The sequence below is a fragment of the Tasmannia lanceolata genome, unplaced genomic scaffold (genome assembly GCF_043159265.1).
Source record: "Tasmannia lanceolata isolate RefF3 unplaced genomic scaffold, GAP_Taslan_0.1 ptg000011l, whole genome shotgun sequence".
NCBI lineage: Eukaryota > Viridiplantae > Streptophyta > Magnoliopsida > Canellales > Winteraceae > Tasmannia > Tasmannia lanceolata.
This window is the reverse complement of record NW_027518688.1, coordinates 16453990-16468361: the sequence shown is the minus strand read 5'-3', so window position 1 is coordinate 16468361 and position 14372 is coordinate 16453990. Positions and strand designations below refer to the sequence as shown.

The 14372-nt window shown below is 36.9% G+C and overlaps 1 protein-coding gene across 1 annotated transcript in view; it reads right to left on the bottom strand.

The window, feature by feature from the left end:
* Nucleotides 1-9352, bottom strand: part of HK1 (histidine kinase 1) — a 32518-nt gene extending 23166 nt beyond the window's left edge. The window contains exons 1-4 of the mRNA XM_077390481.1: nucleotides 8971-9352; nucleotides 1555-1797; nucleotides 716-1468; nucleotides 332-579 (exon numbers count right to left, since the gene is read on the bottom strand). Of these exons, the coding sequence (XP_077246596.1) occupies nucleotides 332-579; nucleotides 716-1468; nucleotides 1555-1797; nucleotides 8971-9222 (1496 nt within the window). The 5' untranslated portion in view covers nucleotides 9223-9352. The remainder of the gene's footprint in view (nucleotides 1-331; nucleotides 580-715; nucleotides 1469-1554; nucleotides 1798-8970) is intronic.
* Between the last annotated feature and the right edge of the window lie 5020 nt (nucleotides 9353-14372).

Genomic DNA, 14372 nt, shown 5'->3' with positions numbered 1-14372 from the left:
ATCAAAGATACCAAATTGGGTTCATGGATATGTTTGTGTTTGTTTCCATTGCTTGTTTACATTTTTCCATGTCATGGATGGCTGATGGCATGGTTGCTTCTGTATGTTTTATTTTTCCATGGGATGGTTGTTTATTAAAAACATGCATTTACTACCCTTGTGACACCGTCACTATGTAACCTTTCTAAAAATCTACCTGCTTAGGTGTAGAAGAAATTTCACTTGCAAGCTTAGGTGTTGAATAAATTTCAATTCTAACATGGAATATGCTTGAATAAAAATCTTTCATACACTTGTTTATAAATTGAATAGTCTGAAAATGATTGGTTACCTCATATTTGCTAGAAACTGGCTTTTGTAATTGCTTGATGCCTCTGCCCGCCTTCTTGCATCAAGATGACTTATCAGTTCTGCTCTCAGTTTCATTTCCTTTGAAACACCACTCGTCAATATCATAATGCAAACACACCCAATGACAAGAATACAAAGAGATGCAGATATCAGTATGATCAATGTCGTGAGAGCTCTTTCATCGACTTTTCCCATTATGTATTTTCTTGGAATGATGATAACCCCAACCTGCAGGAAGTTTAATGATCACAATATCTTATAAAACTCTGTAAATTACAATATATTTCAAAATAGTAAAAAATAAGAACAATGCAATATGGCCCAAATGAGAATTAAGATCAAAATGCATACCCATAAATCTTACCGAAGGAAGTCTCTTTAAATTTAGGGAAAAGCTATCAATGTAATATCTCTGGTGTCCAAGCATTACATTCTCAGCATGAACCTCATGATTGAGAGAAACCTTATTGCCATATGCATTCTGCAACCACTCAGCTCCTGATCTTATTATGCGATCTTGTGAATCAACGGCCATCATAAGCTCTGGTCCCTCTGTTGAATTCCTCAAAAGAGGAGCATCTGTTGAAGTTGCTAGTACATAACCCTCCTGAGAAGTCAAATACATGTACCCACTATTAGATTCTACCAGTTCTCTCATCAGCTGACCCACACTATAAAGGGCGGCAGTAACACCAACAACCGCCACTATGCTTCCATTCGAATCGCGAGCTGGTAATGCTGCTGAAAGCATTGGCGAATCTGTAAATTTGCTCACTGCTACATGCCACGACGCTGCACCATCGCGTACTTCTGATAAACCTGCAATGTTGATTAGATCATCTGGTGGGATTTGTCTTTGAATCCCGGTCTTCACACCAGTAATGGGATCAAGTGGTTCTCTATACCATATTGCAGAGGAATTATGATCTACGGATTTGTCGTGCCAGCCATTATATGAAGAATTTACGAGGTCAGAATAGATGAAAAATGTGCTGTTACTCCTATGATCTCTGTGAAATGCCTGAACAAAACCATTTCTGTAACTTATAGTTATTGCATTGAGAGCTTTTCGACTTGCAAAGAGAGCCCACGTTATGTCTCGCATTTCTTTGTACAACTGCCATGAATCAAAGTAAATAATATCTTAGTAATGAATTATTTGCAAGGAAGGAATTACAGATGTAGCATAGAAGTAAGACAGACCTCGAATTGTTGCGTATGGGTTACTGGGTTTCCATACTGACCAATCACATATTCAGAAAGCTTAACCTGGGCCATTGTGATTTCTACAGTGGAATTCAAAATGTTCCACATCCTCAATATGGGTCTCTGAAGAAGTTCATAACGGAGTCCGTATGCTAAGGTATTTATTGATTTTGTTGTGTAAACCTTTGTAAAATGCCATGTCAGTATGGTCAGCATCCCAATTAAAATGGCTAGCATTACCTGCAGAAACAAGAAGAAATGAGAAGCTAAACAGAGGATCTATACACAACTCTGTAATTTTTAGACAGTATGAAGATGTATATAATCCATCACAGTGTAGTGCCCTCAGTTTGTTCCCAATAGCATTCAATTTGATTTTTCATCATTTTTCATCAGAAAAGGCATTTTCGGAATCTCTTGGGTGTTCCCAGCTCACATTGCTGATCTCCTGGACTCTTGGTTTTTTGTGCCCTTGCCTAGAAAAGGCATGATCCTATGGAAGCTCGTTCTGTTGGCCTCCATTTGGGTATCATGGAAAGAATGAAATGCTCGCACGTTCAAAAATGGAACCAGCAGCGTCACTTTCTCCTTTGAGAGGATTGTATTGTTAGTAATATTGTGGGCTAGAATTCTTCCTTGCTTCATATTGTACTCTACCTCGATATCAGACGATCGTAGCGGGAGATCTGTGTGAGGAGGGATCATGAGGGTGGTGAGGGCTCCCAGGTGGAGTTCCCCTGAGCCTGGGCGGGTCAAGCCAAATTTCGACGGTTTTGGTCTTGGCAACCCATGCCTGAAGAGCAGCGAGGGTCTTATCAGAGCCAATGCTGGTAATACCAAGTGGGCCTTTTCTTGGCCTATTGGAATCAAAGACTCTAACGAAGAGGAATTGAGGGCTGCGCTCCAAGGAATTAGACTGATTGCTAAAGAAGGCTTGGATAATATTATCGTGGAGGGTGATTCACGTAACGTAATCAGATGGCTTGATGACACTCCCTCTTGGAGCTTCTCCGAGATTATAGATGAGATATTAGATACTGTGGAGGGGCTCTTGGTTCGATTTCAGAATGTTTAGAGATTGGCAAATAGCGAGGCAAATAGGCTTGCCCGGGTCAGGGTCAATCGCCCAACATTGGAGGTCTTCAACTTCTTGCCTCCTTGACTATCTTTGATTTCTTGGTGATTGTTTTCTGTATGTTATCGTTGTGAGCTTTTTTCTCATCAATAAAACTCCCCCATTTCAAAAAAAGAAAAGAAAAAGAACGAAACAAACTGTGCAGTTGTGATGTATCAGAAGCCTGGATGAATAATCTAATCGATCCTACACCAGGATCCTGTATCAGAAAATCTAATATCATTTAAACATCCAGCCTCATGTTTGTTGAGTGGAAGCCTAAAAAATAACGATTCTAGATTTTGTTCCAGATATAATTTGGCATGAACTGGTTTAAACTTTATCAGATTTTGAATTATAAAGAAGCCCCTCATGAGAAATGTGAGTGAATGTGATGAATTGAGCCTATCTTATTAGTAACTTAAAGCAGTTAACACTGATCCAGACAATTCAAGATCTTGGTGACTTGGAAGTTTCATGGACCATTAACTTGAGCTAAACATACTGCATGTTGTGATTTTATTGAAAAATCCACAGCCACATAGCAAAGAATAAAGAACAAAAAAGGCAGACATAAATACCAAGATTTTTTGTGATTTGGCAAGGGTACCTACGTCCAAACGCGAGTCAACAAGAAATTGACTATACCCAGAAAAAAAGACAATGATTTTTCTGATTATCTAAACCCAGATTAACCTTACAATCCTTCTTCATGATCTTTACAAAACCTTTTACTCCCTCTCTCAACAGTCACACACCGCGCCATTCTTGTAAGGTTTCTAATAACATTATGGAACAATTACCAATGGGGGACAAACATTAGGTGAAATTATCAACAGGACCCATGCTTTTCAGAAATTATCAACGAGGGACAAAAGAGGTCTTGTCAGTAAAAGTTGGACGAAAATGCCCTTTGGCATTTATAACACGTTTTGACCTTGTTTTTTCCTTCTTCCCTCTTCTTTTACTTTTCCATTATCACATTTTTTTATTTTTCACAACACTGGTCATCTTCCCCCTTGTTCAGCCTCCATTGTTGTTGGCAAATCTTAAAAACTTGAATGTTGACTTCTTACCATCTATTTGTCTGTATCTAGGTTTTATTTTATTTTTTATTTTTTTTATGGTTTTGCACTATTTTTCATTCTTCTGGTTCTGATTTATCTTGTTTAGGGTTTAAGCGGTTTGTATTTTAGGGTGTGTTCTGGAGATAATGCATGGATGACTTCATTTAGTTTTTGGAAGACAAGTGGTTGTATCAGAAAAAGTTGATGTAATACATGAATGGATGGCTACACATTTTTTGATTTACTTAATTTTTTTTGTAATACACAAATTGGGATGTAATACATGAAGCACATTTAATGAAAACAACATCAATTTCTTTTGTTATTTCTATCATGAGCAGAATTGTAATGTCATTAGAAGAGTTGCTATAGGCAGGGGGTTTTGTAGCAGAAGGGGTTTATCAACTCTTTGGAAGGGGGTTAACAACTCTCAAAAGTAGGGTTATCAATTTTCGAATGGGCTTATCAAGTGCTTGAAAATTGGCCGATGGTACTGGAGTTTTGGAAGGGGGTTTTTCAAGTCTCTAGGATTGGGGTTATCTAGTATAAAAAATGGGGTTACCAATTTTTGAATGGGGTTATCAAGTCCTTGAAAATTGGCCAAGGGTACTGGAGTTTTGGAAGGGGTTTTTCAAGTCTTTGGGATTGGGGTTATTTAGTATAAAAAATGGGGTTACCAATTTCCGAATGGGCTTATCAAATCTTTGAAAATTGGTTGAGGGTACTGGAGTTTTGGAAGGGGGTTTTCAATTTTCTAGGATTGGAGTTATCTAGTATCAAAATAAGGTTACCAATTTATGAATAGGTTTGTCAAGTCCCTGAAAATTGGTCGAAGGTACTAAAGTTTTGAAAGGGGGTTTTCAAGTATTTGGGATTGGGGTTATCTATTATCAAAATGGGGTTACCAATTTACGAATGGGCTTATCAAGTCCCTTAAAATTGCCGAGGGTACTGGAGTTTTGGAAGGGGGTTTTCAAGTCTTTGGGGTTGGGGTTATCCAGTATCAAAATGGGGTTACCAAATTCCGAATGGGCATATCAAAGTCCCTTATGAACACGTTTTTACTTTCTGTATCAAGTCCCTTATGAACACGTTTTTACTTTCTGTTTTTTCACTTGTTCATTTTCACCGTTTTTTTTCTTTCTACCCTACAATTCATCTCCCTCATCCTCCATTAAAAGGGAGAAGGAGAAATGCAAAACCCTAAAACAAATGAAAAACAAAACCTACAGAGAGATAGATGGGAATGAACTCACGTTTCAAGTTTTCGAGCTTTCCCGCCTGCCAATGGTGGCTAAATGACGAAGAAGACGACTGGTAGGGTAAAACACAAAGTTGAAAATGGAAAAGTAAAAGAAAAAAGAGGGAAAGAAGAGAGGAGAGGGAAAAGTGGAAAAACAAAACGTGTTGCTTAAGAAAAGGGCATTTTCGTCCAGCTTTTACTGACAAGACCTCTTTTGTCCCTCGTTGATAATTTCTGAAAAGCATGGGTCCTGTTGATAATTCTGCCTAATTTTTATCCCCCATTGGTAATTGTTCCTAATATTATATGCTTAGATATCCAAAAACTAAAACATAAATCTACTCTTAGTCGATCAAGGAAACTAGAGATAGATCTATGACTATGAAACAAGTTACTAAAACCAAACAATCTCCATATTATTGGCTTGCTTTTTAGCCACCTTGAAGATTTATTGATGGCCTCTTTACCTGTCAGCTATCATCACAAACATCTAATGGCTCTTTGAAGTACTAACTACACACTTTTATTTAATCATCCTAGTTCTGACTATATTTGACTTTGTCAACAAAACCAATGCACGTGTGTTGGCTCTCTGAAATTTCGGCAAGTTAGTTCAAATATTGATCACAAAAATCACCTATTGATTTTAAAAAAGCCCAGCCAAAACCTAAGAGTGACACTTAGAACCCCATCAATTTTGATCAAAATCGATGTTCTTCACCTGCTGATTTTTTAAAACAGCATGGAAGCATGATTTGATCGAGCAAAACTGAATACAAAGTTACAAACTACCTCTAATAAATTGGAAACTCTATCAAATCACCTACTCTAAATACCAAAATGAAGAGAAGCACACTCAACATGCAATCAGAGTCCACCTACGTATACAAATCTCTGAAAAAGATACATGCTTCTTCCTCTTCCTCAATTTAAGCCACCAACCAGGCGGCTCTGATACCAATTGTTGTAATTTTACGATAAAGTCCACACTCACACCTTGCGTGCAATAAAGAAGAAATATGGCACACACAAGAACACCAAAAACTTTTTTGCATGGACAATGGTACCTATCCTTGGGTATGGCAATGAAAAATCACTAGAAACAAGATGATTACAATTGTTTTTATTAATCTAACTAAGATCAATCTAACAATCCTTACCAATAATCTCTCCAAATTCTTTACTAATCAGTTGTATAAAACCACAATAAAGAATAAAACACTGAAAAATTGATCTAAAAAATCATTTTAGTTATGGAGAACTCTAAGAAAGAATAACTATACAATAGTTAATTGTTATCTAGATGAAATCCCATTTAAGTTCTTGAAGCATCAAGCTTGTTTTCTCTTTGAAATATAAAAGATCCATCAAGAAACTCAATCTTAATCCTGAAGTGCAAAAAGTATTAAAGTTGACTATACAGTCTATACATAATACAGGGAGATTTTATATGCCGTGTGCTCATGAAGTCCAGTATTTTTCAGAAAGTATGGTCGGACCCACTTAACAGGATGGTCAAAACCGTTCATTTGTTGGACCATAAGGTAAACAGGCTGTACCCCTCAGATCATTTCCATAGGATGATCCTAACCCTCCGATCTACAGAGTTCTCTATAATTTGCAGTGCCTCTACAGATTGGAGGGTTAGGATCATCCTATGGATATGATCTAAGGGTGCAGCCCATTTACGTTGCGACCCAACAAATGAAAGGTTTGGATCATCCTATGAAGTAGGCCCACTGTACTTTTCGAAAAATATTAAACTTCATGGAGATTTTATATTCGTGTGAAGTCCAGTATTTTCTTCTCTTGCTATGTGACTTTTTTTTTCACCATTTTAGATAACTATTCTATGTGTATTCCTGTATTCAAGGTTTTAAATTTCGATTTCGGTACCTATTTCGGATCCTACTGAAATCCGAAATTTCGTATTAAGCTTCAAAATTTGGGACTGAAATTCTGAAATTTCGGCCAAAATTTGGTATTTCGCGAAATATCAAATTTCTGGAAATTTCGGTTTTGGTCCCCACTGAAATCCTAAATTTCGGATTTCTGTCGAAATTTAAAACCATGCCTGTATTAGAGACTTTATATGATATGTGCACGTGTAGTCCAGTATTTTTCAAAAAGTGCAGTGGGCCTACTTCATAGGATGATCCAAACCGTTGAGAACACCTTCCATCAAGACTTGATTATTTTTTGTCGAGAAAGGATAAACCATTAATTTTTGATATCCTTTATCTTATTCGAGGGATGTACGTCCCCCTGATGGGACCAAGATCATGTGGGTCAGCTCATGACGTTCTAGATTATCAACGGTCTTGATGTCACATATATGCCCTCATATTATCAACGGTCAGCTCATGATGTTCTAAGGTTGATGATAACATGAAAAGGATTCTGTATAGAGAAAAACAGAAAAGAAAGAAACTTCATTACTGTTAGATCTTCTTGGATATCTCATATGGTCTTGGTCCTACACAAAATGGACATCCCATGCTTAAGAAAAAAACTACAAAATCCAATGGTTTAGCTTTCATTTGTGGAACCCTAAAGGAGGCTTAATGGATCAAGGATCATTCGATGAAGGTATTATCAATGGTATTTGGCCAAATGTGCAGCCGGAGGTTGTGTTTCTTTGTAAGTAAAATGGTGTAAAACAAAATTTACACCCATTTTATGTGAAAAATGACCATAAAGTTTGTTTTACAACCATTTTACATTTAAAGAAACTGAGATCAAGTAAAATAACTTCATAACATATGGTTAAGGGCCTAGTTGGATGCCACCCATTTGGCCCCTTATTTGTAAAAAAGATTAAATTAATTTAATATTATTTTTAAGAGGAAGTCTAGACTGAAGGGAGCCCTTGCAAAAAAGAGGTGAAAGGGCTCCCCCATTGGCTGCACATCACCATCATGTTTGACTTTTCAGCCGTTATTAATGCATGATGGTGATGTGTAGCCAATCGGAGAGCCCTTTCACCTCTTTTTTGCAAGGGCTCCCTTCAGTCTAGAATTCCTCGATTTTTAAATAAGAAATTAAGACCACTTTGAAAACCATTAACTAAGATAGATATAAAAGTAATATGGGATTTGCTAAGGTCCATCGCAAAAGGCTTTCGTAGCTGGTCCGTCACACTTTAGACCAGCCACGTCGTGAATGGAGACAACAACTTTTGTCTTCATTCACGTGGTGGCTAGTCTGACGCACGACACACCAGCCGTGAAAAGCCTTTTGCGATGGACGCTAGCAATTCCCAAGTAATATATATCATATACAATGAAAAAATTCGGTTGCCTTGTGCACTCCCCAAATTATTTAAAATTCGGGGTGCCAATTGGATTGAAAGAAATGGTACCGAAAGTTATTTAAAGCGTCCTAAATGTATATTAATAATTTTAAGCACTCAAGACTCCTTTTGTATTTTTACCCATTAAAATAATATTAATAAAAACACATATTTTAGCCATGAATCCAATTCGCCCATTGTATATAAGCAAGGGAGATAATATTTACACTCCCTTAATTTGATGTTGTCACTATTTTTTAATTTTTTTTCTCCCCCTCTCCAACAGTAGAAGCTCCTAATAGACTTCCACTCCTTCCTAAGATCTATTTGCTTTACACCCCAGATTTCATTAGGGTGCAGCTTGTGTGTAAACTTTCGATCAAACAAATTTTTGGGACACTTTCTTTTTATTACAGGAAGAACCTTCTCTTGCCATTCAAAAAGAAGAGGAAGAAGAACCTTCTCATTTGGAATAATTTGTGTTCTACAGTATTATTTTATAAAATTTTCCTATATGTTATTTCTCATACACAACCCATTATTATTATAGTTCATCTAACTATATCACAGTCAAAATTTCAATCAATTCCCAAACCAGAAACTAATCAAACTCCTTCTCCATCTAAGCTATATATGATCAAGAAAACAAAATTAATCTCATAAAAACCCATTAATCAGTTTTCAAAAATTTAAGTACCATGATGGCAAGGCGTGCGACGAAGACACTGTAGTAGGATGAGAGGCACCGCGTATTTGCAAATATAAATTCTTGTTCTTCATCCTCTTCGGGAAGAATTCTCTGACGGGGAACCGAAGATGCAGGAATCGGGCCCGATGAAATGGCGGAGCCACGTAATCTGTTGAAAAATCTCTTCCATGGGGCGATAGCCATCTCGGGTCTGGTTGGAGGTGATTCAAAAGTGACTGAAGGAGGAATTTTTTTGGCCATGGTTCTTTCAGCCTGTGAAACAATGGGAGGTTCATGAAGAGAAGATATGAAGGAGAAAGAAGAAAAAGTGAGAAGTGGGCTGACGATTATAATTCATGGGGTTGTTTATTTCTTTTGCTTTGTCATTTCCCACTTTTTAAACGAGGATTCAATCCCAATTTCAAAAGTGGAGTCCTCATCATCTCCCCCTTTGCCAAATTTTCTTCGGAAAATTTGACATTGTAGCTATGGGAGGGACAAGATTGCATGAGGGAGTTAAAAGCAGGAATGGAAGGACTCAACTAACCCCAAGTAGACATGAGATTGACAATCTTGCTTTTTTTGAATTACCAAATCTCTGATGAATGCTTACTTCACAAAATGAAAGTGAGAAGCTTTGTTAGCCCATGTAAATAAGATCAGGATGATCGCGGTCCTTCAAATAAGGAACCCTATGATTTTGGATTGCCTTCACCCATGTAATTGGTGATAGAAAATGATGTAAATCGCTTGTGTTCTCAATTAGTGTTTTGTTTGATTCTGATGGAAAGTTGCCTTGTTTCCTATTTTGTGGAGAAGAAAAGATGGGAAAGTTTTTTCTTTTAGGTTTTAGAAAACATAGATATAAAAGCACCTATTTGCACGACCAAGTGTTGGTGCCGGCAAGAGGCAGCTAGAGAGAGAGAGAGAGAGAGAGAGAGAGAGAGAGAGAGAGAGATTCTTATTTGGGTTTCTCATGTTCTTGACAGGTTATTCTCTTGGGTTCATCTTTTGGGTTTTCTTAGGTTTCACTTGGGTGCAGTCTTGGTTGAAAGATGCAAGGAAAGGGTTGTGTGTTTTCATGTTAATCCTATTGTAATCCTTGTATATTGTTTTCTCATAGTGAATCATGTTCTCGCTTATGGATGTAGGCATCTTGGTCGAACCACGTAAAATCTCAGTCTTCATCTTGAGATTTTCTCAACATATTCCTCCATTTTTTAGCATTTTTGTTGGACCCTAGATTAATATTTTGCTGTAGAAAGAATCACAAATGACTCCATGTGACACCTGCACATAAGAAATAGTGCTAGAAGGACAAAACATTGCGAGCATGCATATTTGATATGGACAAAAACCAAACCAAGAAAGTATGGCATGGAAGAAGTTTCTTATTCTTCAAAGTCTATTTTCATCATCTTTAGCCTACTTTTTAGGCATCAAATCTCATCCGTTTGACTTAATTTTGATATTATTAGAAAGATTTTTCGATTACCTATCTATCAAGTCCAAGATCACGCGATTTGGACGTGATTTGAGGAACTTATGGTTGTTTTACGGTCGCGCTATATGCTTATTACGAAATTTCTATTTTTGATTATTTTAGTTATGTTTTTTTATTAGTGCCGCCTTAGATGGAAGGTTTAGATTAGTTGCTTAGGTCTTAACTTAGCCTTTAGGGTTTCTTTTTCTTATAAATAGATATTATGAAAATATTGTAATGAACATATTTGAATTATTAAATGAAAACTTTGCCTTTAGGCTTTTGAGTTCTTTTAGAACTTTTGAGTATTTTTTAGTTTCGCTCTTAGAAAGTCGACTTCGATGGGATCGAAGTAAATATCACCCCCTTCGATAGTGATTGAAGTATTTTATTCCCTGCGATGGTGATCGAACGGCCCTTTTATTCTTTATTTCATCTTTTTGGCCTCCAGTGGTACACAACAAGGTAAATCTAGGTTTTTAGACTACATTTATCTATAGAATGGTATAATTTTGGCCGCGACTATCAGAATCATTTGCATATAATTGGAAAGACAACGTGAGACCTACTGGTAGGCCAATTAACTAAAGCTTATTGTCCGTAAGAAAGCATCTCAAAAAGAGGACATTTAGAGTTTAAATTTCAGTTTAAAGCTAAAATTTATTATTTATAGTAATTTTATCCTACCCATTTCTAGCTATTTTAAGATTTCAAGAGTCCATTAGATTAGAATTCTCTTAATTAAGGGTTGATAATGAGTTTTAGTAATATTTATATTTTTAACTATTTTAAGAAATTACTATTTTTAGCAAGTATTGCTTAATTATACGAAGGAGCGTTTGCTTAGGAGTCATTAGGCCCATTTAAGGCTTGGCAATTCTATTGTGAGGAACTTTCGATTATTATCAATGGAATTTCATTTTAGGAAAGTTTATTCTACGGTGCTCTTTGTGGATTCGTGGGTTCTCTCGAAGGTAGAAGACAATGATCTCCCTTCATTTAATTTCTAGAACTTCATTCCAGCATCATGTTTCCATAACAGATTTCGATGTAATAGACTATATTTATCTCTAGCGTGGCGGAAGCATGCGGAAAAAATGCGAAGATCAATACTGTCTCCTTTAATAAAAAAACTCTTGAATTGAGAAAAACCTTGAATCCACAAGGAAAAGAAATAAATTGAAATTTATTCCATGAAAAAATCTCCACTATACATCACAAGACCAAACATTTATAGAAATCAAACTTTATCTCTAACTAGATTAGGATAAACTCCATATCTAATTCAACTCTATCTCTATTAACTAAACACAAGTAAGATATATCTCTAGGACTCCTGCTAGAAACTTAAAACAAATAAAAAAAAAAAAACGTCCTACATCAATCTCAATTGATATGAATGTTTGAACGTTACTTATTGCTTGATTTTACATGATTGGCAGATAAATATACTTTTACTGGAAGTCATTAAACCATACTTCTATAGATAATTCTATAAAAGGATGTAGATTTTAGACTTGGATATTATTGGGAAGGGACAAGTGTGACACATTGGCAGACATGCAATGATTAACTAGCTAGGAGACATCCCTAGGAGTCTCTAGGGATTTCAATGATGTATTGACAATCAAACAAGGAGTTTTGCTGATGCGCATGGCACCCAGATGCCAAGAAAAACCCTCAAATCATCCCGGCTTTTGTGCAACCAGGGAAATGGTGGCCTGTTTGGTTGCAAGAAAACATTTGTGATGGAAAAAAATTCCTTGGGAAAAAAATTCTTTTATATAGAGAGAAATAATATTATTACAGGAATGCGAGACTCATTGGTGCCCTTGGAAAAAAAAAAAAAAAAAAACTTGTAAGGGCACCCTCATTGGTCTAAATCATTTAGGATGGCACAGAAAATCACAAGCATAACTGTCGTAAGTGGATTTTGATCAGTGGGGGCGCTCTTTTACTCATTTTTTGGAAGGGTGCCTATCAGTCTAGGCGTCTAGCATTCCTCATATGATTAATGTTAACTTAATTAGGGGGACATCATCATAAATTGAAGGTCTCTTTAAATAAAAATTGAATAGGGTTGGTTCGATTTATCTTTTTTTTTTAGGTAACAATAGTATGAAATTTCTAAGGGACCGTTTGGATACGTGGATTTTAGAATCCAAGTTTTAGTTTGAAAACAGTGTAAAAGAGGGTTCATGATCAAGCTACCACATGCTGTCTTGACAGCGTTTCTTCGATTTTAAGTGAGAAATCCAGGTTTTAGAAATCTCTTCCACATCCTGAGATTTCTAAAACCTGAAAACATGGGATGATCTCCTGCTCTTTTTGAGAGAAGGGTGAGAAAACAGAAAACGACAGCTGGTCTTCTTTTGCTCTCGTCTCCCAACTACGATTTGGAGGAAATCTAAGATTCTGAAATCCGCATATACAAACGATCCCTAAAACAATTGTGCTTTCCAAACTTTTCAACAAATTCCTGCAATCCAAACAGTAATTAAACATTTTTTTTCTGGTTTGTATACGCATGCGCAATGAAAGGAGGAAAAGAATACCACTAATTTGAGCGAGACTTTTGATGTTTTTATTTGTACAACAGGGAACTCTGAGATCACTTCTGAAAAAAAAAAAAGTACCCGCATTTGATGAAATTGCCACTAAGGGGTTATTTTAAAATTTACCTAAAAACGCATGCCGTGTTAATACGTGGCTCATAGAGTCCCTAAGAGGGCTTTCATTGATAGAGAGAGATCCTAAGGGTGCGTTTGGAAACAGGAATCAAGAATTGGTATGGGTAACAAATTCCAATCCCATTCCAATTCCCCCGGTAAACGGAATGTTCATTCCAATTCTATTGTTTGGGTAAGGATCAGAATTCAACGAAGGAATCAGTCATGATTCCAATTCTAGTGTTTAGTACCATCCTGCGTAAGAATGGAATAAACTTTCAGTAATTGTTTTTGGGAAATGATATTTACGCCCCTTTTATCAACCGGGACACCCATTTGCCAGTGTACTTTGCAATCAAAAGCCACTGGATTTTTCTAACAGAAAGTACATTAGCCTTCTTTTTGCCATTGATACACTGACATTGGGTGTCCCTAGTGATCAAAAGGGGTGTAAATATCACTTCTCTTTTTTTCATATTATCCAAATGGGATTTCCTAGGCAATTTCGTGGAAAGCCATTTCGCGGCTGACCTTTGCACGAGAGAACCACACATGCTCAATTGACATCAAATTTTGTCTTATTCATTCGATTCATTTGAGGAGGCTGTTCTCTATTGCAAAATTCAGTTGTCGAATGGCTTTCCGCAAATGGCACAAAAATGTTAAAATCTAACCCACTATTCACCATGTGGACATGGATCAACCACCCCATCAAAAGATGTTCATCAAGGGCGCACAAAAAGGGAAAATACTTGAGATAGTAACCCAATCCATCCTCATCCCTGCAACATCATCTCCTCAATGTCTCAGCCACTTAACATTGGGCAAACCCCGAAAATCATGGCATTCCAAGAACCCAAATCTCTAACTGGCATTTCCTCAAACACTTCTCAAGCATCGGCCCCTAAACTCATTTCCTGTATACAAGTGGATCAAAGAAGCATCCACAAAGAAATGCCCAAAACAGATGAAAGGAAAATATGTAATTAGATAAACTTTCAAAAGAAAGAGAGAGAAAGAGATCTGGGTTTTGTAAAAAAACAAAGAGAGAGAGAGAGACCCATCTTTAGGTTTTGTAAAAAACAGAGAGAGAGAGACCCATCTGTAGGCTTCGACAAAAACAGTGGGAGAGAGAGAGAGAGAGAGAGAGAGAGAGAGAGAGAGAGAGAGGGGGGGGGGGGGGGGAGACGCATACGTTCTGACTTGGTTTCGATTTATAGAGCTGGAGAGGAGAAACCTATTTTGAGTTGCAGATCCGG